General features: G+C 40.1%; 1 protein-coding gene across 1 annotated transcript in view; it reads right to left on the reverse strand.

Moving 5' to 3' along the window:
- PLXNC1 (plexin C1) overlaps nucleotides 1-27,291 on the reverse strand; it is a gene marked incomplete at both ends in the record, with an annotated part of 67,904 nt that overhangs the window by 27,456 nt on the left and 13,157 nt on the right. Inside the window, 14 exons of the mRNA XM_080349086.1 lie at nucleotides 26-129; nucleotides 507-608; nucleotides 1,259-1,358; nucleotides 5,031-5,222; nucleotides 5,335-5,541; nucleotides 6,422-6,509; nucleotides 7,819-7,998; nucleotides 9,103-9,242; nucleotides 13,771-13,824; nucleotides 13,944-14,019; nucleotides 15,388-15,457; nucleotides 19,369-19,513; nucleotides 20,497-20,611; nucleotides 26,009-26,109. Of these exons, the coding sequence (XP_080205212.1) occupies nucleotides 26-129; nucleotides 507-608; nucleotides 1,259-1,358; nucleotides 5,031-5,222; nucleotides 5,335-5,541; nucleotides 6,422-6,509; nucleotides 7,819-7,998; nucleotides 9,103-9,242; nucleotides 13,771-13,824; nucleotides 13,944-14,019; nucleotides 15,388-15,457; nucleotides 19,369-19,513; nucleotides 20,497-20,611; nucleotides 26,009-26,109 (1,674 nt within the window). The remainder of the gene's footprint in view (nucleotides 1-25; nucleotides 130-506; nucleotides 609-1,258; nucleotides 1,359-5,030; nucleotides 5,223-5,334; nucleotides 5,542-6,421; nucleotides 6,510-7,818; nucleotides 7,999-9,102; nucleotides 9,243-13,770; nucleotides 13,825-13,943; nucleotides 14,020-15,387; nucleotides 15,458-19,368; nucleotides 19,514-20,496; nucleotides 20,612-26,008; nucleotides 26,110-27,291) is intronic.

Here is a 27,291-nt window from a genome sequence, read left to right on the forward strand (position 1 = left end):
AACTGAAGGAGTTGTAAATATTTACCTCTGGAAAGAAAGTTCTAAGAGCAAAGTGTTTGTAGTCAAGGAAGGGAACGGTTCCAAAACTATCCACCACGTCTAACTCATCCATCTGCAGTTCAGCAAATCCTGAAAAAGAACCCCCCTCCCCACCCAGAGAGTTAGTTTAGTTGACACAACATCACCTTCACATAATTTGGCCCCAGTAGATGTTCCTCAAAAAACAGTTTTCAGAGAGTTGTTTTTCTAGCTGAAATTCTTATGAGTGGGAAAGTACCAATCCTTTTTTCTTTTTCACTTCTGTTGAAGGAAATATTACACGCAATCCTATTAGCTCAGTGCTATCTGCTACTGCAGTGCACACAAACATTAAAGGGGAATTCTGACACGACACAAAAATATTCTAACAGCTATAAAATTAAAATGTTTATATAATGTGAGCTTCTTGACAGTTTCAGTTCAGAAATTATACTGTACTTAAGCTCTAGAAAGCTCTTTAGACCTACCCTCGCGTATTTCTTTCCGAATCTCATATTCCAGCAGTTCAAGTTGCTGGCTCTGTTTACGAGTTAACTCTTTGGATTTGTATCCAGTAACTACAAATGCCACTAAAAAGAAAAAAAAGAAAAATATTCTGAGTACAGAAACGGCAGAACAGACAACTCCTATACAAGACGTATTTTAAAATTATTTTAAGAAACAGAAAGATTAATATACACTTGTACTCTCCAGGCGGATTACTGTTTCTACTGTTGTCAGTGTGCTAGTGCCCATGAGCCCCACTTATCTGGATCTAAACACACGTTTAATAAAAAACATTCTTTGTAACAAGGTCTTAGAAGTGTCAATCCAACTTTATTTGAAAGTACAACACCCTCTGCTATGTACAGCCTGCACAGTGAGACACAGAATCTAAAACTCATTTCAACTACAAGCAACATACTTAAATTAGCACTGATTAAACAGTAAAAACAGTCCCTTTGAACAGGAAATCCATTTCCAAATTGTTAATTTCTCTAAAGCTTATTTAGACAGAGTAAATGCATGAGATATGGTTCCTGTAAAGGTAGTGTATTTTTTAAAAAGAAACCCAAACTAATAAAAGAATGAGACCAGAGTTAACTTTGCCCACTCTTACTGGGAACAGGGGAAAACCATTTGTGACAGTGCCAAACATGTATGCATGTGTGTATGTGGTTTTGTGTCATGATTATACCCTTCAGCAAACCAAAAACCGAAAACACATTATTGTACTTACCTATAATGACACCCGCTATGATAGGCAGCAAAATAAGAACATATAAATATATGTGTGATGATGTTGGCTTGACTTCATGCTCAAAGTTTCCTAATTTGACCTGAAGAAAAATGATGTCTGTGTTAACAGAAGACAGGTATTATATCAGTGCTTAAAATAACATTTAATGTATTAAAAAAATATGGATTTGAGGCACATGAAGGACTTTGGTTCTCCACATTATTGGGAAGACGGCAGCAATTTGGGAAAACATATATGAACCAACACAAACTCAACTTTTACTGTATTTGATGTTTACACAGGATAGCAAAGCAGTGACAAGAGAAAATTTTGAAGGTCCTCATGAAGCACCAAATTTTGCTATTGCTCTCACTAGAAGCAAGAGCCTTCAACTGAAGGGCAGGATCTGGCCTCTAGCTGGCCAGGTGCCTCATGCACTTCAGAATTGTTGCTAAACCTTCTGGCATTTTGAACTGAGGAAGGCACATGTTGATAGTTAAAAACATTCCTTTGCACTCACAGTGTTACTCTGCTGAGCATAAAATTAAGGTAAGACTCAAGCTGAAAATGAGGGAAGTAACATTTTTGATAGACACCCAGCCCTCTTCCCTATTTCTTTGCAGAAGTTTCAACCTCTCTATGCAAGATGTAGGGTGTTCCTGAAGGTCCACGTAAGAACAAATACAACACACAGTACATGTGCGGCTGAGGGAACTGAGGCTATTCAGCCTGGAGATGAGGAGGCTGAGGGGAGACCTGATCGCTGTCTACAACTACCGGAAAGGAGGTTGTAGCATGGAGGGGGTTGGTCTCTTCTCCCAAGTAGCAAGTGTTAGGATGAGAGGAAATGGTCTTGAGTTGTGCCAGGGGAGGGTTAGATTGGATATGAGGAAAAATTTCTTCACAGAAAGGGTTGTCAGGCATTGGAACAGGCTGCCCAGGGAAGTGGTAGAGTCACCATCCCTGGAGGGATTTAAAAGGAGTTTAGACGAGGTTCTTAAGGACACGGTTTAGTGCTAGAGTTAGGTTATCGTTGGACTCGATGATCCTGAGGGTTGTTTCCAAACAAAACGATTCTATGATTCTATGTACAACATCCCCCAACAGCCACAGGGCTTGTCAAAGGCAGGACAGACATTAATTCTTAGGAATACATGAAAGTGCTGAAGACTGCCAGATGCAAAATTGAGGCATTCACCAGTGCTAATTATGGCAGAAGAAATTTCACAAAGGAGGATCTCAAAGAGGACTATGAAAACACATAAATAAAGGGTAGCTAAGCCTATAAACAGACTATAAGTAAAAACACACTTTGACACAGAAAAAGAATACCACCAAGTGCGAGGGATAGAAATGAGCCTGAGATAATTGAAAAGGAGAGCAGGGTTGAAATGATTTTGGGTTACAGCAGGGAAGGCAGAGATGTGGTGAGTTCAGTCCATGGCTTCTCATGGGAGGTGAGCGGCCAGGGCAGCTGAGGACTGCCAACTGGACAGTCACGTTGTGGTGACATGGACACGAGCACCCACAGTGCTAGAAGGACACAGCTTTTCTATTTCTGAGGCTGCAAAGAACAGAAGACAAAGCAGACCTATATCCTCCATCAAATGTAATTTTTTCCTGAGTCATTTACATGTTTTCACAGTTTCTACACAAAGTACGTTCAGTATCAGCCTTCCTAGGATCCCATTTGACTTTTCCAAGGCTGAAATGCATTGGTGGCTAAACACATTAATCATCCCATGACTAATACGCCTGCCTTTCTCCACTTGTTATATCCAACCAAAGCATTCCTAAAGCAGAAATTTCTGTTACTCATCCCTGCTTACTGAAAACAGAGACAAAGCATTCATTTAATTTTCTGCTCATATTTAGATTACCTTTAATCTTCACCACAACCTTCCCATTCAGTGATCCCATCTATTTCCTTTACCTATTTATCTCTTTCTTGTTTATGAATTATGGACTAAATAAGGCACACCTAAACTCACCCAATTCCTATTCCTAAATTCATTTCATTCTTCTTGCACGACATTATAAAACCTTCTCTGGACTGGTAATGCTTCTGAGTTTCATGTCACCAGCAAACATGATTAGTGTGTCCCTTATTTTTGTGCTCAAGTCACCAGTGATACTAAATAATATCTATATTAAAATCAACATTGTTCAGAGTCAGCTCCCCATACACAGCATTGAGTTCTTCTAAGCCCTAGCATTTTCATAATCAACACATTAAGTAGTTTAGTGAATGACTTCTAGGTACACGTGATCTGCTGCTTTTCTTGTTGAGGCAATCACTCATCTACCTAAATAAAGATATCTGGCATAATCTTTTATTAAAAAGAAGTTGAAAATTATCCCATTTTCCATTTACCTCCAGGTCTTTCATGAGTCCCTCATTCAAAATCTATTCCAAAGCTTTACACAGAGCTAGGATTAAATCAGCAAGCCTCCATTTGCCTAGTTGCCCCTTTTTTCTTTTTCTTTTTTCTTTTCCTTTTAAGTATTAGTTTTATATTTGCCACTCTCCAGTCATACAGCACCTCTCCTGACTCTACAGTTTTATTTAAATTTTTTCCTACTAAGCCTACAATGTAATGTGGCAGTTTTTTTCTCAGTGCTGTGATGGGGATGATCCTGTTCCAGCTGTCCTGAGCCCCTTGGTATATCTAAATCTTGTTTCTGTCACAAGAATGGCATTTTCTGCTTTGACATCTCCATTCAGACTGACCATCCTGTCTTTGACCCCACACTCACTAGATTCTTTCTTCCTGAAAACTAAAGCAAGAGCTATGTTTATTCTTGGGCCATACCTATCTTTTACACCCAGCTTATCCTTTCTTCAGAGTGGCCCTACTTCTTCTATGATGATTTCTATGTAAGACTGAAAACACACGTGATAATTTCCTGCTTTTCCATTTGTCTTCATGTTGGAAAAAGTAATTTTCAAGGTACCAGAAGCGAAATGTTACATTATAACTATTGCATTTGATTTACATTAGCAAAGTGGTGACCTTTCTATGACAGTCACTCCTATGAAGCTTGCAGGATGAGCATGTGACATTGCAAGGCAACGTTAATATTTAAATGCAATATGAATCTCAGAAAGGCTTTTCCATGCCATAACTGGCTTAGATGGCAGGATCCACAGATGGGGGATCAGTTAACAGTGATATGAAATTGAGAATAGCTTCGTTAATCTTTACTATGAGCCATATGCCTTGAAGTCAATAGAGTTATTTTGGTTTTAAACCACCATACACTGCAGTAAGAGTCTGGCATCAGTTTTGTTTCTCATGAATGGTGATGATTGCTTTTTAAAAAATTCATATCTTCATCTTATTCACAGAGCAAATATCTTAAGCTGCCATTTAGCTTTGATATCCATGCTAATGTTCTTATATTTGGGGCTGGCTTTGTGCCACATGCTCATAGCATTCTGGCCTCCTTCATAGCGTTTTGGTGCACACTGAATTTCACCCCCTTTTTCATCCAGAAATGCCTTCTCTTCTGTCTCAGTGATGATACCCATACACTGTTCAAGATCTTTATCTACTTTAGTGGGGCAAAGTGAATTGAGACGACACAATCCTTCTACTCGTGCTTAACCTAGGCAGACAGGTTTAGGTGCAAGGAAGGTAACAGGCCCACCAAGTACCAGTTCCTCTCTCTAAAAAGAGTATTAACAACCGGAGCATTAATGCTACATTTTATTACTTTTGCATAAACATTCAAGCGTTGTTAAATTGCAACAAAAGGGAACTCTACTTACAAAAACTTTCACTGTGGAAAAGTCAATCTTCTCTGTTCCATCCCTTTTGAATTTGCACAGTATGGTGCTACGGTCTGTCTTTTTGGTGATGTTTTGGACACTGAACAATATCTTTTTGGTCTGTGCACCATTCATATACGACAGATAAACCTCTACCTCTGTTTTAGAAATATTCAAGTTGTCATTCTCTTTCTAGAGGGAAAAAATTGAAGATAATAAACAGTCACTAAATACTGTAAGAAATAAAATGATCCTCAATTACTATTTTAAATAAGGAATGATAATGTATTACTTTCAAACTTACATATATTTTTAATTCCAGATCAGGATCCAGCTCTGTGTGCAGCTGGTAGTTAATGAACACTGGGTCAGGGTGATAGTGTAATTTGACACATGGTATAAAGGTAGTTTCCACTTTTAACATCATATCAACAACTTTACCCTCTGTTGCATGGCTCAGGCTTGGTGTTAAGTAATGATATTCAGATTCATTTCCAGGACACCTAGAGACCTAGAAATGCAACGGCAAAGCTGTAACAGTCATTAAGCAATCGACAGCGGGTACAATTACAAACAGAGGCACTCAGAATCATTTTAACGCCTTCCTGACTTCACACAGATACCTGCTAAACCTCTCTCTGCGATCAGGGCTGCAAGCAGAGCACCTGTGTCGAGCCTGCGTTTACCTCTAAGCACATTTATCACACACTCTGCACGCTGCTTCAAGGCTGATTGCACGCTGCTAAGGCAGCTATTTCCTGCAGCGAGATAGGAATAGTGACAGTGATTTCTGCTTCCTTCCCCTCAGTGCAGGTGACAAGAGAAGAGCAGGACGAACTCTCCCGCACCCCATGGCATTGGCTCTCCCCAGCTTAACTCCTGATAGAGAGAGGTTGCTGCAGTCACCCTGTGTGTTACTCCATGGGGTGGTGCTGCTCTTTTCTGGTCTTTGTGCTGCAAGTTTACCACCTCACAGCCACAGAGGAAGGGTTTTGACTCAACATCAGCTCCAGCCTCCTGCCCTTTGCTGAGGCAGCGGCACCATTTGTGTTCTTAACACAAAGACAGAGAGAAATACACCATCCCCTCCTCCAACAGACCCGTATATGGAGGCCAGGGAAGTTCAAAAGGGATTAATTTGGAGCAAGTCTCTATAGCATAGAAAAAAGGCTCATGGAATTATGTGGGAGAGCAGCTTATATATATCCACGCTCCTGTACTGAGAATGTGTGCGACTGTAATCCTACAAGTGGCCATATTTATTTCAGTCGGGTGACTGATGCATGCCTGTAAGTATTTGAAAAACATTGAGATCCTCCTGAAACCTCAGGAATAAAACCTAATCCCTTAAGAGACCACTGTTTGATATTGTAAAGGAGATTAAGACTTACGGTGAGGTTTGATCTCTGGTCATCTGAAATAATCACACTGTCCACCACATTAAAATTTCTACCAATCGTAGTAATTTTGCGACCACCACTGAAAAAACAAAGCGGGGAGGAGGGGCACAGGAAGGGAGGTTAATATTATCTGTTTTCCCACAGATAAGTCCTGCATTAAGGCTTCAGCCATGAATAAACTACTCATGTGCATTTTGCTTTGGTAGCAGCCAATGTAATAAAGTCAAACTGCAGGACAAGATGATTTGAGCTGTACAGCGAACTTCCATTCTTTCCTCATAATGTAACAGTAAATGCTTTTTGCTACCACAAAACCAAATGACTTGTCACCATACACATGTATACTCCTTTTCAGGGACTCTCCACCTTGTTTTCTATTCATGCAGCCAAAGAACTAGATTGTGATTTAATATTCTGTCTTGAAGAAAAAGCACCATGGTATTTTTCTGCCCCAGAGCAGTCCTGCCTGTGCTTAATTCTCGCCTTCTTCAGGACAAACCAGTCGTGCCAGGCACCTCACGGGAAACATTCTTGGGAGCGTTCAGACCATCTGTCTCAGCACATACAATGGTGCTTGTGTCTGAGGGCTCTGCCTTGCAATCTCTGCCTCACACAGTTGGAGTGGCTTAAGGTATTATTAATTTCCAGCTGCCTGAGCTGCCCCTCACCTGGAGATGAGAGTGTGAGTCCTGGCTGCTCAGCTGCTGCAGCTGCCAGCCCAACTTATTACCTCAAATCCACGCTTGTCAGTGCTTGACACCAAGATAGCAGATTAAGAATGTGAAAGTGGGTAAAAACTGTGCAGGCAGAGGGACAGGTGGAAAGCTGTGTCTGAGAATATCTTAAAACCACCCTGTAGGTTTCTGCTGGAGCTGAGTCTTCTGCAGAACACAGCAGAGGCTGGAAAAGGGCCCTTTTGGCTTCAGGGAACCCAGTCCTAAAGTAAGTCAGTGCACATCACTGCCACGGTGATTATTTTCACTTCATTTCCAATTCACTCATACTTTATACTGGTTCAGAGGTGAAGGATATATTACTATCAAGAGAGCAAAGTTAAATGGAGTTTGAATTTATGCATGCTACCCATATTTTTGATTTAGTTTCAGTATAAAGAGACTATTTTTGACTTCTACCAAGTAGACCTGGGGTGGGCAGGAAGGAGTTTACTGAATCCTGCAGAACACAGAACCCATCTTGCAGCTATCATGACCCTATCTGCACATTAAATATTATATCAATTTCACTGTCATAAATTAATCCTCCACAACAGGTTACAGCAGTCATCCAAGTTTAGAGCAGCTGCAGTCTGGCCAAGGAAGGAGGCTCATATCAGCTCAATGGGACTACATTTTAATAAATACTTTAAAGGTACAGAAAGACAAATTTACCTGATCCAGGAGGTATTTGGTGTGATTCTAAAACACGATGGCAGTGAAACGTAATGCAGGGTCATTGGTGGCGAACACTTTTTCCCGTCAGCCTGTATACATATACTTTTGGCCTCTTTACGTGTTGGTGGGAGAGCAAATGTCATTTGCGTATCATTTAGCACATTTCTAACTTTAATGCTAGAGGAGAAAGAAAACAGTCAGATGCTGAAACACACACTGATGCCACTATGCCACTCATTGGTGCTACTACATGAAGCCTATAACCTAAAGCAAAGGATGAGGAGAAAAGAGGAATGAGTCTCTTTTTGAGCTGCTAGTTGGAAGTGGAAAGACTGAGCAGGGAGTTGAAAACACAAAGTAGGGCATCTGTTGAATCAAGTTGCCATGTGTCATAACAATCACAGAGGACGGTACAGATATTGGTCTTATGGCCTTGGGATGAGGCTAATGCAATGTGTGATTTTGCTGTGTAAACTGTGTGCTTTGCTGTGTATTTTTCTGTGTTACCAACACATTAGCCAGTCAAGAATGAGAATCTTTAGTTTCCTTTTCTTCTTTTTTTTCTCTCCTTCTCTCTTTGCCCCCCTCTCCCTTTCTCTCTTTCCTCTTTGTCTCCATGTACTTTCTTCTTTCCTTCTCTCCATCCTTCTCTCCTTTTGTTTTCTGTGGTCCCCAAGAAATTCATGGTTGAACTAAAAATTGAACTGTACCATATGTCTACTTTTTCAAGTGCTAGCTATGTAATACGGGCTTGGTAATCACAGACAGCCATTGCAGCTGCACCTGAAAATGACTGATTCAGAATAAGATAGCCTAATTATCTAGAGGGTTACACTGTGCAGTCATCAACAGAAAAAAGTACATGCTGTTGCATGAGAAATTCCCTTCGCTGGCATGGTATCTGTGCTTTCACAAGCAGAATCCTAGAATATATGGGGGATATTTTGAAGCAGATGAGAGCCAAACAAAGTTGAGGTTTCCTGTGACCTAACTTCTTGTTGTCTGCTGCAAGGCACAGAGGACCACAGCTACAGAACTGTCCTAACTAATGCTGAGAGCTGCCCATCCACCCCCCTATCGCTTGTATTGCACCCAGGCACCAAATTCATTTCCACCCTTTGGGAATTTAAAGCAGAAGTATAACTAAAGGAGTGCAGAGCATCCTCCCTCTGCTGAGGAGAGGCCCATGACAACTGTTCACACAACTCTAGAGCTACAGCTAAATAGGCACAATTTTCACCATGCAAAGTAAATGATATTATTTTTCAGAGCTCAACTCACATGTCTGGTTTACAGCCAGTGATTCCAGTCAGTATCAATTTTATGCCTGATGCACGTGTGAAGTTTTCTCCTTTGACTGTTATTTCACTTTTGCCTAATGTAGAAATCCACAAAGGTTCAATGGAATGAATGCTGATATGCTATTAGGAAACAAAGCAAAACAAAATCTGGTTATAAAAAGGCTAGGCAGTTAAACAACAGCTGCAAAAACAACCACCACTTAGGAATGCGGGTTTTAGGGCACTGGGATACATTTTTCTTATTAATTACAAGCCTTTTTAAGCTTGATCCTGTGAAGTACTGTCAATCACAACTTCTTTACAAGCTATTTTACCTACTTGTTTCATATTTCAGTTTATCTCGTAACAAAGTTGCCCAAAAGAATCACAATCTGACACACTGGAAGGTAAGTATCATAAAAACCCAGCTTGAAATGATATATTTTGTGTGACCCTTGAAGAACTATGCAACAATGCCAGAGAAACCCCATGGTGCTGTCACTACAAGAGCTCAGAGAAACAAATGAAGGCATCTCTTGTGACCTGAAAAGGGGAAGCAAGGTCAAATCCTAGAATGAAAAGTCGAGAAACAGTCCCAGAATTAGCTTTGCTAGAAAGTCTTTTCAAAGTCATACATAGAGCTAAAGATACAACACAACTCTGGGGATTTTTTAGTATCCCATTTTGATGCAAAGAAGTTTATAAATCTATTTTCCAGCATTTAAGAATAATCCTAATTTGTTCTAATGCTGTCAGAGTGCTGCAGAAATGTGGCCAATTTTTAAACTGTGCTTTTCTTTGTGTATCTCTATATTTACTTATTCTAACTCACTAACACTACCAAGCAAGAAGAGAGATTTTTCCCTTGTGTATTTACTCGATGCATTTGACAGCATCTCATGTTTAACCAGTTTTGTTGCTTCTCCAGTTTTACAATCACACAGACGGTTTCCTCTCTGTGTATCTTTCAGACAACAAACCGAAAACATTCAAAAAAACAGGAAAATACTCACGTGAAACCACAAACTGTTTGGGACCTTCTCAGGCAAACAATTTCTAGCTTGCTTTTAGACTGCCTATAAAAAAGCTTAATGTGTGTTTTTAGAGTATTGTGCATATCCTGATTTCTGCTGTTCACCTGTGGACGCATCCACTGAGAAGTTCAGCCTTCCCAACTTTGAGAAGGGCACTGCTGCAAAATCTCTTAGAAAGTTATAGAATCATAAAATCATAGAATAGTTTGGGTTGGAAAAGAACTTTAAAGCCCATCTAGTCCAACCCCCTGCAATGAGCAGGGACATCTTCAACTAGATCAGGTTGCTCAGAGCCCCATCCAGCCTGGCCTGGAAAATCTCCAGGGATGGGGCATCTACCACCTCTCTGGGCAACCTGGGCCAGTGTTTCGCCACCCTCAGTGTAAAAACAAAAGTCCTTCCCACAGGGTTTTTCTCTCCATGTATCTCATGCACCCAGAGTAGCACCAAACACTGGGTCTGGCAGCCTAGGGGGACCACTGGGGTCACATTTCCATCCACTGCAAACACAGTATTTGCCCATTTCATAAAGGTCCCTGGCACGTTGTCCCCACATGCTACCACAGCCCGCTGAATGCCAGAATGCTTTGGAGAAAATGTGAGACCTGTCACAACTGATGGAAAACCACAACTTGCGCCTTGGGAGTGCAAAGGCTGGGGCCAGAAGGCTTGCAAAAGGGCCTCCAAGATGACCTCTGGTATGGATAATGAAGGAGGCCAAAGGAAACCCCTGACAACAGCCTGAGGAGAGAAATTCACTCCCACCCTGACATGGGGATTAGTTTAACCCTTAGTGTGCAAGCAAGACACAACTGAAGCAGAAATCTGAGAGATTAAACCCAGCGAAGCACCACTGCTTTTCTCCACCTGTGCCCCATCTCTTTCCTTCCGCCCAGCCTTCAGTACACCAAGGACAGTCAATGTCCTCTCACAAATCCAGTGGCCAAATACTACAGAAAGGAGTTAAAAAGCTTCTTCGGGGCTCTCACTGGTAACCAGCAGGGAGCCCTGAAGCACAGGAATAACGCAATATCAGACAGACAAATGGAGATGCCCCAGGGCTGTCGCAGGACACTGTAGTGCGCTGTGGTGCTTAGGGCTTGTGCCTTAGCTTAGCTAGCCTTTTGGTGGTAAGAATGGTTTATTTTGAAAGTTTCAGCCTTCCCTGAAATCATGCCTTCCTGCCTTGGACTCATGGTGCCAGCGCAGTCACTTGCAGCTCCGAGGCAAGCTCCACAGTCTGCTTCCCAGCCTGACCACCACGGTCCTTGACACCTTCCTCAGCAGCAAAAAAACCTGTGAATTTCCTCACTGAATGCAGGAGGGACCAAGCGTCCTTGCTGGGGTCTGTGGTGCTTATTTCCCCAGTGTCAGAGAGCTGCTGACCTTCCAGTCACTGCATGGCGAGGGGACAGATGCCCAGCAGCAAGAGGGAAGGGAAACAGCAGAGAGGCAGTAGGATATTTATAAAAATCACTAGTTGTGAGGCATGTGATGAAAGCAGCGTAAACACGCAGAGACACACAGTGAGCTTGTGCCAGGTCCGCAGGTAATGTAAATCAGCACAGCCCTGTCAACTTCAATAGAGCTACACATTTCTGAGCTGCAGCCCCCAGCCCCCTGGACAGCCCAAGGCTTCCCTGGGGCTGTGTCAACAGCGGCAGCCACATCCTCAGAGGTGTGGCTAGCATGGCTGCAGATCGCACCCGGAGATCTGGCAGTGGCCCAGGTTCAGCAGCCTCTGCCACCCCCAGGGAGCTTGTCCCCGCTCCAGCGCAGCCCCTCCTGTAGCTAGCACAGGGCCCTGAGGCCACACGAAGAACTGGATAGGAGAGCTGGCCCAGGTGAAAAACAACCTGCCGAAAGACAGGGGTTGTTTCCAGCCCCATCAGTTCCCCAGCCAAGCACACTGACACAACTGCTAAAACTGATGCTCTGGCTCAAGGAAGAGGGAAGGCGCATGGATGGAAACCAGCAGCTGGAGTCATGAGGAAGGCTGGGGCTGCCACTGGAAAAAAAAAGGGTATTAATCTAAATGCTCAGCTGGGGTTGTGGGAAAACACAAATCCTCCTTCTCAGCCCTCCAATAAGTTCTTAAAGCACGAACAGTCAAAGGGGAGCAGGATTTCAAATGCAATTTCAAGCCTCCTGAATGGATCAATCACTTTTAAATAAACATCTGCCTTTGGACTGCCTCTAGTGCTTTCACTGCCTTGTCCATCACTGTCTTTCCACGATAAGGCGTGTGAAAGAAAGCCATCTCCCAGGCAATTCCAACTATTTACCAATGTCAAATTAATGCACTTGGAAGCAGAGCAAAGAATTTCCTCTGTTCTTTCACCAGCTGTTAATGCTTTATACGCAGACCAAATCCAGAATATTAATGCTCAGAAGCACAAGTATTACAAACCCACTCATCTCCGTGAAAAACAAAATGGATTTTGTGATTACATTTGAGAAACCTCAGCTGAACAGCTGAATTTAAGAGGTAACTCCTGTTTTCACAGATAAAAGTTTGGGTAGTTCTAACGAAACGTTTAGAGATAAGAATACAGTCACTATTTATACCAACTGTGCTATCACTCACAGAAAAGCAGAAACCAAAAACTGTAGGCAGCAAATCTCTAAGTACTTACTCATCAGTCAAATTTCTCTCCACTACTCATTTCTTCCCTAACACCTGCACGTCATAAGCAACCACTGATGCCAAAATCACTCAGTTTTATGAAAAGATGAAATAACTTTGGCACCATAAAGAATGAAGGGACAACTTCGTGGTTAAAGGGCAAATTGTATAGACTCTATGCTCACATACAGTCTATATGATTTCAATAGAGAACTCAACAGCCAGATTCAGAAGACTCTCTGGCACCAGTGACACTCCTTCCTTTCCAGCGATCCAGCTGGAGCAGGATGGATGGAGAGTAGCTCCACCTCCAGTTTTGTCTATAGCCTGGAAGGAAGGAAATTTTTTCTGGAAGTGTGAATCAAGGATTTACTAACATTCAGGTACTTTAGTTCCTGGATGCATTCTCTAGCCACTTGTCTGTTATGCAGAAACAGGGTGGCACATCCTGCCCCTGCTTCTGCTCCCCTCGCAGCCACGTTTCAGGAGAAGTTGTGATCTGGCTGCATAAAGTGAGGAAGAGGTTTGAGACTCTGAAACCTAGTTTCACAAAGTTGTTTGTCACGGCAAAATTCAAACACGCATTTAGGTTTAGATAAGAGATTGTGTTTGAGATGTTCTCTTTTTGTTGTTGTTGTTGGACAGCTTATATGTCCGAATCCTCAGCATGCTGGCTCCTGCAGAGTGCCTAAATACAACATACAGGGGCTTTGGCACTTAGAGCAAAAATCAGTAAAATCTGCATCTAGAGGTAGGCACATAAGTATTACAGTGTTCACTGTCTCCATGCCTGGATCTGAAAGGTAAAACTTTGTTGGTATCTTTAAGCACTAACAAAACACTAAGAAAAAATTGTATCCATCCAAGTTCTGCACTGACTTTCTATGTAACCAACTGACTGCCTCCCCATCCATATCTCTATTATTCCTGCGAAGTCCTCTCATTTTACCTAAATTCCTCCCCCAACTCAGAGAACCCAAATAATGCCTATCTTAAAATGCTAACTAACCTCTGTTTTCTGCGCAGTGGTGATCCCCTTCGAAGCAGCTGCATTGCAACTATCCTGAAAAAAATCAGCATTTCTCCATGTCAGGACAAAGAAGAGAGAGACTGCAGTTCAGATATTAAAAACACAAGGAGAAGGCATCACAGGGGATTCCAGCCCTCCCCAACAAACTTCACCTGGCAGGTGGTGGCAGGAGAGACACGCGTCCATTTACATCTGGCACACTCACCCTTGTGTATACAGCGTGAGCAGCTGGTAACACAGAAAACAGAGTTTTTGTAAGACACAGGATCTCAATCTAGATTCAGACATGAATGTGAAATTTCAAGTGACAGAAAAAAGCACAAGCCCAAGAGAACAACCTGGCAATCAGGTAATGAAATGCGTAAAACACATAACCTGCATTTACCCTCTGAGCCTATTGTTGTGTTGTGCTTATTCTGAGGACAAATTCAGTATGAAATACAATCTGTGCTGAGATGCTGAGAGTCATAAATTTCCAAAAAGCATGAAGCAGATGGAACACTCTGTGTTTCATTTTGCTGGAGTTTTCTCCAGCACATAAGTGGCCAGACAGTGCTTTTTAACCAGAAAAGGGCAGAAAGCCATTACTGATTCTTTCACAGCTTGCCTGAACTTCTGTTCTGTGTGTGTAGTGCTAGCAAGTATTGCTAATTTGCCATTGCCTTCCACTACCAAAAAGTATGCCTGTTGGGGACTAGTTTGTCCCTATCTTGCTTTGCAATGCATCAGTCAGCATGGAGGAGAGCCAAGAGCAGCACAGGCCCTCTCCATCCATGCTGAGAAATGCTCTGATTGAGAGAAAGACAGTTGCTCCCCTGTGTTGCTCCAGGGACAGGGAGGTGATGTGCCACTTCCCAAAAACCAAGAGTTCAATTTCAACTCAGGTGCCTATGAATTATCTTCTTTGTATAGGGGAGACACAGGAATACTGTATTTACCTACAGCATATGTTAGCCAGATCTAAGTTTTAACAACTACATATCATAAAGGGTTAGGCCAGGTACTAGGCACAAATGCTTTCTACTGATAACTCTCAACAAAGAGCGTGGCTCTGAAAAATAATGTGGACAGAACAATAGGTATTCATTATTCCTATTAGCAGATTAGATGCTACTTTCTAGCTTCATTGTATTCACGCTACCCATGGACCACATTTAAATTGCATCCAGCTCAATTAAAAAAAAGCTCCATAAAGTGACTTTTACAGAATCCCTTGACTCCTCTGATCTAGGTCTTATCCTGAGTACCAGAGGCCTACCTTTTCCACAAGGACAAAAAGGATTTTAATGCCATTGTGACATCCTCTATTATCACTTCAGGCACTTGTCATAAATTCAGTCATTGTAATGACTCTCCTACAGCTGGCTGTCAGGGTCCCATTAAATAAAAGGGTTATCAGAAGAAGTAGCTTTCTAAGGACAGTAAAAAAAAAAGGAGGGGGGGAAAGAGGAAATGGACCAAGGAAAGGGATTTGACTACCATTAGTAAAATCTATTTCCTTAATAAATACATTTTTAAAATGATGATACTTCAGTGCCCCTCCCCACACACACACATGAACCCCTCATTAGATTTCAGTAGTAACCAGGGTCTTACTTTTTCAACCGAACTGTTTGTGTCATATTCCAAGAGCTTGAGGACAGCGATGCTTCGAGTACTAGACAATCTGTAAAAACATGATTGTTAGACACATGCTGGACATTACAAGAAATAACTGAAAAGAAAAACTGAGATGAAAGCTCATGCGCCTTCATCTTCGTCATCGTCACAGAATCACTTGGGTTAGAAGGGACCTCCAAAGATCATCTAGTTCCAATCCCCTGCCATGGGCAGGGACACCTTCCATTAGACCAGGTTGCTCAAAGCCCCATCCAGCCTGGGCTTGAACACTTCCAGGGATGGGTCATCCACAGCTTCTCTGGGCAACATGTTCCAATGTCTCACCACCCTCATAATGGAGAATTTCTTCCATTTATCTAATTTAAATCTACCATCTTTCAGTTTAAAGCCATTACCCCTTGTCCTATCACTACATGCCCTTGTAAAAAATCCCTCTCCGGCTTTCTTGTAGGTCCTCTCTAGCTGGTCTCTACATGGTATGCAACTTCTCATACACACATTCACTCACACTTTTGACTGATAAAAATAACTAGATTTGGTCCTTCCATAGCACCATTCAGCTGATTTATTCCAAGACTTTATACACACTCATTAATTAAGCTGATGCTACTGCTGCATGACATACAAAACCGATGTTACTGTCAGGATAAAGATAAGGAAATGCTACCATGGAGCTGGGATATAAAATCATCTCCTGAAGAGCACACAGTTGTATACGGTAGCAAAGTCAGGCCCCAAATTCAAGCTTCTAACACAACAGACTGTTATAGTACGAGAGGCCCAACATACTGCACTTTTCTCTCTTTCTGTCTGAGACTTGGTTTCAGACTCTTCTTTTGTAATCTGTGCAGTAGTAATTTTCATCCTATTTAAATCTTTTATGATTGCATGAGTCAATTTGCCATTATTTCAGCTAGCAATTACTATACCAACAATTCACTGGCAGCTGTGGAATGAAAGAGTATCTTCTCCCATGAGCAGAATACCACATCGAAAAGCAAAGTTAGATATACGCCACTTAGGCCATGGTCCCTTTCATCTGTGTGCCTGCAGATGTGTACATCTGCAAAATGAATGACTGCCTGAGATCAAATAAAACCCATGCATGCAGACTTCTCTGGCTTCTCTATGCTAAGAACTAGATGGCTTTTTAATCCAGGAAAGTTACACAGATAAAATGTACACCTACCTTGCAAAGGTACAGAAAGCTTTGTCACAGGCTATTTTGTTCAGATGAAAACCAGCTTTGGCTATATAGAATCACAGAATCATTTCAGCTGAAAGAGACCCTCAGGATCATTGAGTCCAGCCATAACCGAACCTAACTCTAGCACTAAACCATGTCCCTAAGAACCTCGTCTAAATGACTTTTAAACACCTCCAGGGATGGTGACTCAACCACTTCCCTGGGCAGCCTGTTCCAATGCCTGACAACCCCTTCTGTGAATAATTTTTTCCTAATATCCAATCTCAGCCTCCCCTGGTGCAACATGTCAGTGTGGTGCTCACTGCAAAGGTCACCGGCCCTGCTTGCTAGAGACAGCCCTTGAGACTGGTCATATGCTTAAATACCTTACTAAATGGCTAGCAAAGTGTCTGATTTTTAAAGGTATTTTAATGCTTGAAGTTGTGGATAAGCACACACAGACATTCTGAAATCCCTCACCAAGCACCTGTTTGCATCTCCAGAAATCTATGTATCTGCAGAAATCTGACATGTTGGGTACAAAATTGCCTAAAACACTTGCCCAAGTCATTATATAAGAAGGGTCTCAAGCCATGAGCTACTGAAAAACAGTACTTTACTAGGAGTAGTAAGTAAAAGTAAGTAACTTATCTAACTCTGGCAGAACTTGTCTTATCTTTGAAGTTTCTATAAATACTTAAAAAACATCACTGTCTAACATGGTTTCCTGATTTTATCTGTGGTAAAATTAATGGAGCCTATTATTTTCATATTGGCTTGGGCTGACCTTTCAAAATGCATCAGACTGTACTAACTAGCAGGTATTTTCAGGATGTTTTTTTTCTAGAAATGAGACCTGAGGGAGTTTTTGCAAGTGCATCTTCTTGCAAGACTGAGGTCACTTTAGACAAGGTACCATGAGCAGTCAATGTAACTTCCACGCTTGCATTATCCACTAATATATCTCAGCTCATAGGAGCATGTGAGTGGCAGTAACACTGGCAAGCAGTAGCTAAGCTCACAGCCTTCTGGTTAACACTGTCAAAGGGCTCACTGGCACAAAGGACAGGCAAGGCAAGCTGGCTTCTGTAACAGTATACTCTGAAAACCTGCTAATGGAGTAAGAGAAAGCCATAGTCTGAGAAGACAAAGAATCAAAACAATGTACTCCATATTTACAAGAAAACATGGCTTTCAGGACTGGGTCAATAAAGGACATTTTCTTCTCTAATGCATTTGTCCCTCTTAAAAATCCACTAATAGTGTTTACTAAAGACTACTTAATAAACCAGTGTACTCTTGGATATCACCCTGGCTGTCACCTGCTAGTGACAAAGTCTTTTCGTCCTGATTCCCAAATCAATATTGGACAGGAACTTGACACAATGCTTGTGTTATGCCAGAGGACCTTTTACCATACAAAGGCCATAGGATGAGCTCCTGAGATCCCAATATTCCAAGGACCCTCCTTCAGGGGCAAGGGTCCCTGAGAGAGCTCTTTGCAGTATTGAGCTCTTCAGAAAAACAGGTCATTGTAAATTCTGCTTAACATTTCATTCCTCTTTCTACACAAAGTCATAATAAGAGAATCAGATTCATGCAGACTATTACATGTCTTTTGGGCTATATTATCTAGGAAAAGATAAAGGCAGAAATTTATCTGAATTTTCTGTTTCCTCTTCAAATCACTTAAGAGCACATAGTATGCTTGAGCTTGCTATCTTTGTCTCTCAGTTTAGATTAAAACTCTCTTTTGTATTCTAACATAAGCAACTTTAAAAAGGGTCAAGGTCAACACCTGTATTAAAATAAAAAAGCTTTGTGCTTCTATGCAGACCCTTGAAGCAATGCAACGGGGACATTTTCCTCCTATTAGTCAAATAAGACTCTACTGTGCAGGAGTATCATCTGATCATTGAGACAAAAGTCTAGAGAACAGCTCAAAAGTCTAGACATTCAGTAATTTACCACCTCATTCTAAAACTTGTCATTGCCCATAAGATGCACAAAACAGATCACGTGCATCATGCGTCCAATACAAATGGTTACTGCCTCTAATTCTGAGAAACTACTGGTGAACAAAGCAGTATAAGAACTATTGCAAAAGGATTCAACAAACAATTAAGAAAAATAAATGAAATCAAGTCAAATTGCCCCAGAACCACATATTTTTCTGCTAACCCTCTATGTGGGACAATCACTTTCTCACAAGTGCCTAAGTTAGGTTGAAACAGTTAATTGAATGTTAAGATTATTTATTGCACAGAGATTCGTAGTCGGATTCTCCTCTTATTTATGCTAGTGCAGTTTCTTGCAAAAACAAATTCTGTCTGCAGATGAGAGAAGGGTTAAGATGAGTTAATTTGTCAAAGAAGAGCACTGGACCAACATTGTTTCCACAGCTCCAGCCAACTTGATTGTCATTGCAGCTATCTGAAGTTTCCTTAGACAGTGATTAGTGGCACCATGTAAACACAGCCCTAGTGCTAAAACACTGCACTGCTATAGGCTGAACTGAGGAAGCTGCTTCTAGCCTTAGGTTAACATGCTTTATTACTTCTAGAAAGGATTCCATCTCAACAAATCTCTAATTATCAAGAATAGTGTGAGTATACTCAAATCATCTGACAAAACATGAACTTTTTTTTCAATGACATCTAATAAAAGTCCATGCCTACTCTTACACTCATTAGGCCTGTATTTATGCTCAGTCCTCCTCAGTAATAAAGGACAATGCATAAGAATTAAATACATGTAATAGAAAAACATACCATTATCAGTTATCACTGGAGTGGTTAGATTGCAGAAACAGGATGAGTTTTTCAGCACTACATTTTCATAAAATATTTCAACAGGTTTTACAATTTTGATCACACAGGAAGTAAGGATTTTGTTTACGCTTGCAGCCACGGCAACCTATAAAACAATAAAAACAAGAATACAACAGATTTCTTAGAACACTTGCTGACACCTTGTCTTTACATAAAACTATGAACTATGAGATGTACGAAATGAAAATTTTTGTGGTGGAAACAGATGATTAGCTAGGTAGCCTCTCAAAGGAGAGGGTGTCTCCCAAATGAAGAGGCAATACAGAAAGAGTCCTGAAAAATACAGCATTGCTTACTTCCAGAAATTACATGGATCTGTAAGGTATGTTAGGGGAGCAATCTGGAATAATTTGGAATTTTAAAACAAGAATTTTGCTGTTATAGTCTCTTAGAAACATTTGAGTAAGAATGTACAAATCCTCATAGAAAGTCAATGTTTGCATCCATTACCAAAGTGCACTTAATTATGAAACAGAATTTGTCTTGTAATGAATTATCCTTTGTTTCTGGCTGAGAGGGCTTTACAAATATGATTACATTAGTGCATTCAATCAGGAAACCAGAAACAATAGCATGCAGATTAAGTGGCCAGTCACAATACTTGATAATCAAATACTCAGTACGGCTGTGTGAGCTGTGAACAGATACTGAGTAAATACTAATATTAAACACTTAAAGATGCATTTGTGTTAGCATTTGCGTCTCAGTGAATTTTTGCAACTTGTCACAAAGCTCAGAACTTACAAAATGCACTTGATACATAATCACTGGAAATATTAAAATAGTTGATCAAATGATATAATGGAAACGTTGCCTTTGTCAGCATAGCGAACTTTTGACTCAACATCGTGAAGTGTAGCTTCAGGATACATTTTATAGGAGAGGAAGTGAACGTCTATCTGATTGACACATTCAGCTTAATGGGATTTCCCATACATTTGCCAATTGCTGAGATAATAGGGACTAATATATGGAATGTGGTGACAAAGAAGGGGAGCTGCAGAAAGCAACAAAATGACACATTTAAAGTCACAATAAAGAAATGTATATAAAACTAGGTGTACATACCTGATTTTTGGCAGGGAAACTTAGCAAGATTTTCAGATCTTTCTCAGGTGCATGTGAAATGTCATACCAAACCTTTGTGCTATTCGACCTTGTACAATTTTCTTTTAAAGTGCACCTAAAAATACACATAAAATTATAATAGCCTCCTTATCATGGCTTTGACTTCAGACACTGTACTTCAACTTATTTAATGTTATTGATTTTTTACAGGAACACTATTGATTTTTTACAGGAATATGGTTACAACTGCAAAAAGCTTCACGAAAACAATCAGCAAGTTCTTCTGCTTATCAAAATAAATTACAATACATTGATGTATGCTCTAGGGTCCTGATTAAGTCAATGGGACTCAAGCAAATATTAGATGCTTGGCCAGTAACAGTGGACTTGGTACCCTGGGAAGGAATTCATAACCCCCAACTTGACTGATCCACAGTACAGCTCCAGATCTGACCAACCCCACCGCCCAGTTCCCTCTATACTCAATGGGGAGACTTATGCTCTTTCAGGGTGCAATTCACCTAACCTGGTTTAGACATTCATACAAAAATGAACTGAATCACACTATAGAAGCTGCTCATTCTCTCCAAAGAGTATAAGAGGAGAAAGGGGTGAAGCTCAGATGCAGAGCTATGCTATGGATGTGTCTAGTTGATGAGATGCATCCTCCTTCCTAATCAACTCCGTCATCAACTGCTGTGAATGGTAATATTTCCGTTTTATGCCAGTGCACTTGGTTAAAAGTACCAGGTTTGAAAAGGTAGTTCAAAATAAATTTCTCTCCCTCCAACAAAATCTGCCTCAGAAGTAGGATGGCACAAAGCAAACAAAAAAAGTTATAGATGCCAAACTGTAGGAAACAGAAACTACACAACAGAATATTAAGGAAGAATGAGGAAACACTGGCATATGCAAGTACTACAAAGATTACATGTATTAAAAGCACAATAAGAAAAAGAGAATGCAGGCATATAAGATGGACAATCACCGAGTTTGAAAGGTGAATCCTTAAAATACTGCCTTCTGTGAACAGTTAATAAAAAATCCATAGATGAACTCCAAGTAATTTCTCATAGCAATTAAAGACAAGTGCTAACTGCACATATCTTAATATTTTAGTATTAAAATTGAATGTTTATAAACAAATGTAACATTTAATATTGTTTTAACATATTACTTTTTTTACCAAATGTAGAAGCATGTATATCTTCAATGAAGTCATCAGTGACATGTGTATTAACGAACTAGACATGAGGAAGAAATTTCTTACAATGAGGGTGGTGAAACACTGGCCCACGTTGCCCAGAGAGGTGGTAGATGCCCCATCCCTGGAAACATTCCAGGCCAGTCTGGACAGGGCTCTGAGCAACCTGATCTAGTTGTAGATGTCTCTGCTCATTGCAGGGGGCTGGACTAGATGACCTTCGCAGGTCCCTTCCAACCCCAACTGTTCTATGATTCTATTAACTATTCTTTTGCTAAAACCTAGAAATGAGTACATACTTGCAAAGCATGGGCCTTTTTTTATGAGGAGCTCACTGTACGAACAATCTGTTTTCTCTCCAGAAGGAATAAAACAAGAATGACTTTCAAGAAAAATATCCACTGCTCTCCAAAATGCCCCAAATAACCCCATAAACTATAGAAACCATAAAATCCTCTTCCTTGTAGACTAAGATGTTGGCAACTGGAATGCAGCTAAGCGCAAGGTCACTTCCTTTGTGGTCTGACTCAGGAAATTTCCTGCTGCACAAGAACATGGTGGGGCTTTGCATCTGAATACACACAGATCATAGCCATACTTTAAGAAATTGAGATTATGCCTCACATATTTCAAACTGTCTTAACTAGGTCACATTTCAGATTCATTTATACCTCTCTTCACCTTACTGAGAACATCAAGGTCCATTAGCACCACAGTTTTAGAACCACAGAGGATGGGATCTGCTATCAATAGATGTGGATAAACCAGATGCTCAGATATGTACAGGTAGATACCTCTTCACTGGCAATGACGTATAGGAGAGAGAGATCCTATGGTTTCTGACAGGCTGATCATAATGCTGAAAACATGAGGCAACATATACTTGGCACTAAATGAGTGTATGCATTTCAGTGACACCAAAATTAAAAATATTAAAAATGAAAACTGCTTATAAAGCTGAATATTTAAAACTTTGCTAGGTCAGAGTTATTCGTCTTCTTAAGGTGCCTGAGGAACACAAGCAATTAATTTGTTTCTCTCGTCTACACCAAAAAATCTAAGAGTTTAATAGCAAAAAAAGTAATGTCACCCAGAAGCCAGGGTTGTGCTTGTCTTCGTGCTGGGAAAAATGTGTCTTTTGTTGCTCTAAAAGCTGACCTTTAACACTCAAACAATGTGCCATGGAGAATGGTCATTTTCTAGGAAACAGTCTCAAAGGGGGAGTAGAACATCAGCAAAAATTCTCACAACTGCCCTGCACAGGCCAAGAGTAACAGGAATTCCACTCACATAAAGATGAGATTATTTTGTTATAGCTCTATTTTCAGAAAATTTATAATGTTTGTAAGCACACTGGACTGAATACAACAGATAAATATTATTTGTGAACCACGTGGTTCTGAAAATTGACATACAGACTCAGTCAGCTACTAAGAAAGCAAAAATATCAACGCTGCAGAAGTAGTTGAAGGTTTCTGGAGTCTGGTTTTCTTGGAAAGCTGGACTGGACCCTATACAAGTATGAAGGTATAAGGTATGAAACCCTAGGATCAGATTTCAGACATGCATAGATATGTGTACAGAGAAAAGCAGAGTCAAGATACTTTTAATCTTTCACAGCAAGCTAGTTCTTTATACTGCTAAAGAGTCCTCTTCATAATTGGAATGAAGTTCCTCTTATTTCATTATAATAACATGATGCCTATGCATACTGGCTCATTCATATTTACTTAAGTCTCTGCTTCACTAATCTTGTATTAACTACAAATCATACTGTGTTTGCCTTCTCTGCCTTGCTAAAGTACACTCATTCCTTCATGGAATGAGAACATGGTTTCAGATTAAGTTTTGGCTTCCTTTTCCAAGGTACCAACCCCTGGATGAAGTCAACAGGTGTCACAAACACTGACCAAGTTCAAATTAAGTCTGGTCATGTCAGAAAAGTAAGACATAGTGTGTTATTTCTATATGGAACACTCATGTAAAACATCAGTGCCTTGTATTGGAATAACTTCAACGTACTTCAGGTAAATCTGATTAACCTACAGAAAATCTATGAACATTAAGAGAAATCACACAATGCTATGACTGCTCGTTTTGAATGATTGTGAGAAGGAAAATGTATATATTTGTCACTATGGAGAAAGAGCAGAAATAGGAACAGTAGAAACATTTTTTTTCACTTTGTTTTCACTTGCAATAAGATGTGCAGATTTTTTTCGTCAAATTACTGGATTTGAGTTCACACTGTCTTTAAAATGAAGCACTGCTGGTAATTTTTGTTTTAAAAATGGAGTGCATATTTAACATAAAATTGATTTCCAAGTTCTCAAAATTATTATGGAATATATTGCTTTAGTGGACATGTATGTACTTTGATTAAAATACTGGTTAAAAACATGTCTTACTCTTTTTCTAAAGATTCACTCAGAGCTCTTTTTCTCAAAGCCACATATTTGATGATGCTTAGTGCTTACCAGTGAAAAATGATGTGGGTGTTGAAAAGGATTCATATTAGACTAATTCATTTTTTCTCCAAAAGTGTAAATTGTCTCTGTTTCAGTCGAATGGAAACTTTTGGTGATTCCCCTCACAAACACAGGAGTTACTGACTAATAACTGTTATTCGCAAACTCTTTATAAGGTAACTAAAAGCCTGAAAAGCTTAGCACTGTAACACATACAGTTTCTAACAAGGTAGGAAAAGAGAGTTTGAAGAAAACACATTACAGAATAAACACCTGCTCTCTTCTAACAACTACCTTGGCAAACAGAAAGTAGCAGGTCTTCAGTAAAATCACATTAACATTGAAACAAACCAAAATGGGTAGTATTAACCTTCTAAAAGAAGGCTACTAGCAGAAATCCTCAAAAAATCAATCTTATAACCACTTTCATGTAATATTTTAAGCACTGATGAACTGGCACAAAAGAAGGTTTATACAGTCAACATCTACTGATGGTACAAAGTTGGGAACATTATCATGTACAGGAGGATGAGAACATCACACAGGAAAACTTGGATAACCATGAAATGGGATGACATTTCAAAGCATAAAGTACAAGAACATGTATCTAAAGCAACAGAAATCTCACAACCCATATGTGCTATAGACTGGAAACTCATCAGCTGGAAAGAAAACAAAGGAAGAGAAGGACCTGGGGGCATTATTTGATCATGGATGATTGTGGCCCATCAACATGATGCAGTCATGAAAAAGACGTTTGTGATCCCAGAACACAGTGAGGTGCTTCCTGGATAGACTGATTAAACACCACTGAGCAAGGCACAGCTGAAATCTCTCTGGAATACTGTGACAGTCCTGGGCATTCTTATTTTAAAAGGATGCATAAACTTCACAAAAGCACTATCAGAGTGGAGTTAAGAAAGGAGAGTCTTATGTGAAAGGATCTCAGTGATGTTGGCTGTTTTAGCACAGCAAAATGAAAGTGAAAAATCGAGACTGCTTTCACAAAAACATTGGAGAGATAAGTGCGAGGGAGGGGGAAAACCTATTTAAACCAAGGTGGAGTGAGCACCAGAACAAATGAGTATAACCTGTCCATGAACACACATGTGAAGAAAATGAGCAGACAGATCTTAGCCAGCAGAACAACAAGATTTTCAGACAGTCACACAACCAGGGCAGGGAGGACAAAAAGCCTGTCTAAATTTAGGACAGTCCTTGATTAGTTTATGAGCAGGTTTACATGATGTGGTTTATCGCAATTGCCAAGACTAGGCTTGACGACCCAGACGTTTCTCCCATCCAGGCCAAAGACGTAAGACGTACAGTAGCTTTCAAACCTGCCTCAAACAAAGCAGCAAAGCTAATGAATCAAATGTGAGGATGAAGTGTTTAGAAATAAATTATCCTCTGACCTAAACCAAAGGCAGTGGTTCCAAAGCAAGGAGCTAGGAATACTGAAGGCAACTGAGCACACTTTCCTGTTCTCACATGCAAGATGCTCCTAGCTATCAAGATGCTTCAAATACGACTACATAATTTTATCTCTCAATCAATTTGGAAAGCAAAAATATCTGTTCTAAAACCAAATTAATTTACCCTTTTTAACCCAACATAGATTTTATGGGTAGATACCAAAAATTTGAGGGTTAACATATTCTTCAAAAGGTGCAGAGATCCCTTTCACATGACAATAAAGTGTCTCACATTTATGGCTATCTGATTCCATAGAAATACAGTAGATATAATCTTGATACTGAATAGCCCCAAGACAGACAAAATGTATACTGACTAATAATGCATTGTTTTTATATGAAAGTCTAAAATACAAAAAAAAAACCTTTGATTTGAAGAACACCACCCACAGTAAGGATCCTTTGCAGATAAGCATTCTTGCTGAGAAACGTATCTGCCACAATTTGCAACTGGTATTCTTCTTACCTAAAAGGAAAGAATGCAATAACACACTGAATCAAAACAGCCTCCATAAACAGGGAAATTGAGGGTTACCGTTAAAAACCTGACTGCAACCAAGCACTATAACGTCAGGAAAGTTTCCTTATAGACTCCCCTCTGCCAGAAAACCTTTGGATAGAAAAATGCAGCCTATTTTACGCACGCTGTATTTTGTCATCAGATGATGAAACTCCTCTGACAATGACAAGGCCAGCATGGACAGAGTAATGCAGGAAAAACTAGTCAGCATAGTGAATTATAGATAACAATAGAAAGGAGGTATATTTTACAAATAATGTTCTGCTTAGCAGAACATCATTTTCCTCTCATCACAACTGAGATTTTTAAATGATTGATGAAGGTGCATCCAAAAATGCATGCACAAAACAAAATGCATCTGTGTTTGCATCACCATGTCAGGTAACTGCATGTGCACACTAGAACAAACACATGCAACTACTTAGCATGCATGAAAATGCTATTTCAATACGTAAATGTAATTGTGGCTATACTGTATGTAGCTATACTTGTACATTCAGCTCGAATATCCTAGCCAGCCATTTTCAGAAAAGGAAAGGAAAAAGAAAAAGAGAAAGCTGATTACAAATACTGAATACAAATAATGTTATTAACAACAATGTTAATTAATAATATTAGTAAGAAAAATATTCCTAATTCAAACCATTTTTTACAAACCTGCAAGAATTAAAAGTTGTTATATTTTGTGAACAGTTCTGCTTTTGCAGAACTATATTTACTGTTTGCTGTTTTTTTCAGCCATATCTTGTAAAATTCAATTTATCTGAAGGTGTGTGAGAGACTCAGTTCAGAAACCAGCCAACAGCCTAGACTACTAGCAAGTTAAAAAAGACAGTGTAGAAGCCTTATTTAAGCTCCAAGAGATGATTAGAGAAAGGCATTTATTCCCAAAAGCTGTTTTTCCTCTAATACAACCTGGTTTTTACCAAAGGTAAAGAAAATCCAAGTCTTTACTTCGAATATCTACATATGCTTTTGACTGAAATATTGAACCCTCCTGCATTTGTGATAGATGGTTCGTATTAGTCCGGAGTTCTCCTACCAACTTACCCACTCCTTCAGCCAGCAGGCTAAAACATTATGTTCGCTGCTTGAAAAGCAATTTAATTCTAAGTGAAGGTAATAAAG

The sequence above is a fragment of the Nesoenas mayeri genome, assembly GCF_963082525.1.
Source record: "Nesoenas mayeri genome assembly, chromosome: 1".
Classification (NCBI taxonomy): domain Eukaryota; kingdom Metazoa; phylum Chordata; class Aves; order Columbiformes; family Columbidae; genus Nesoenas; species Nesoenas mayeri.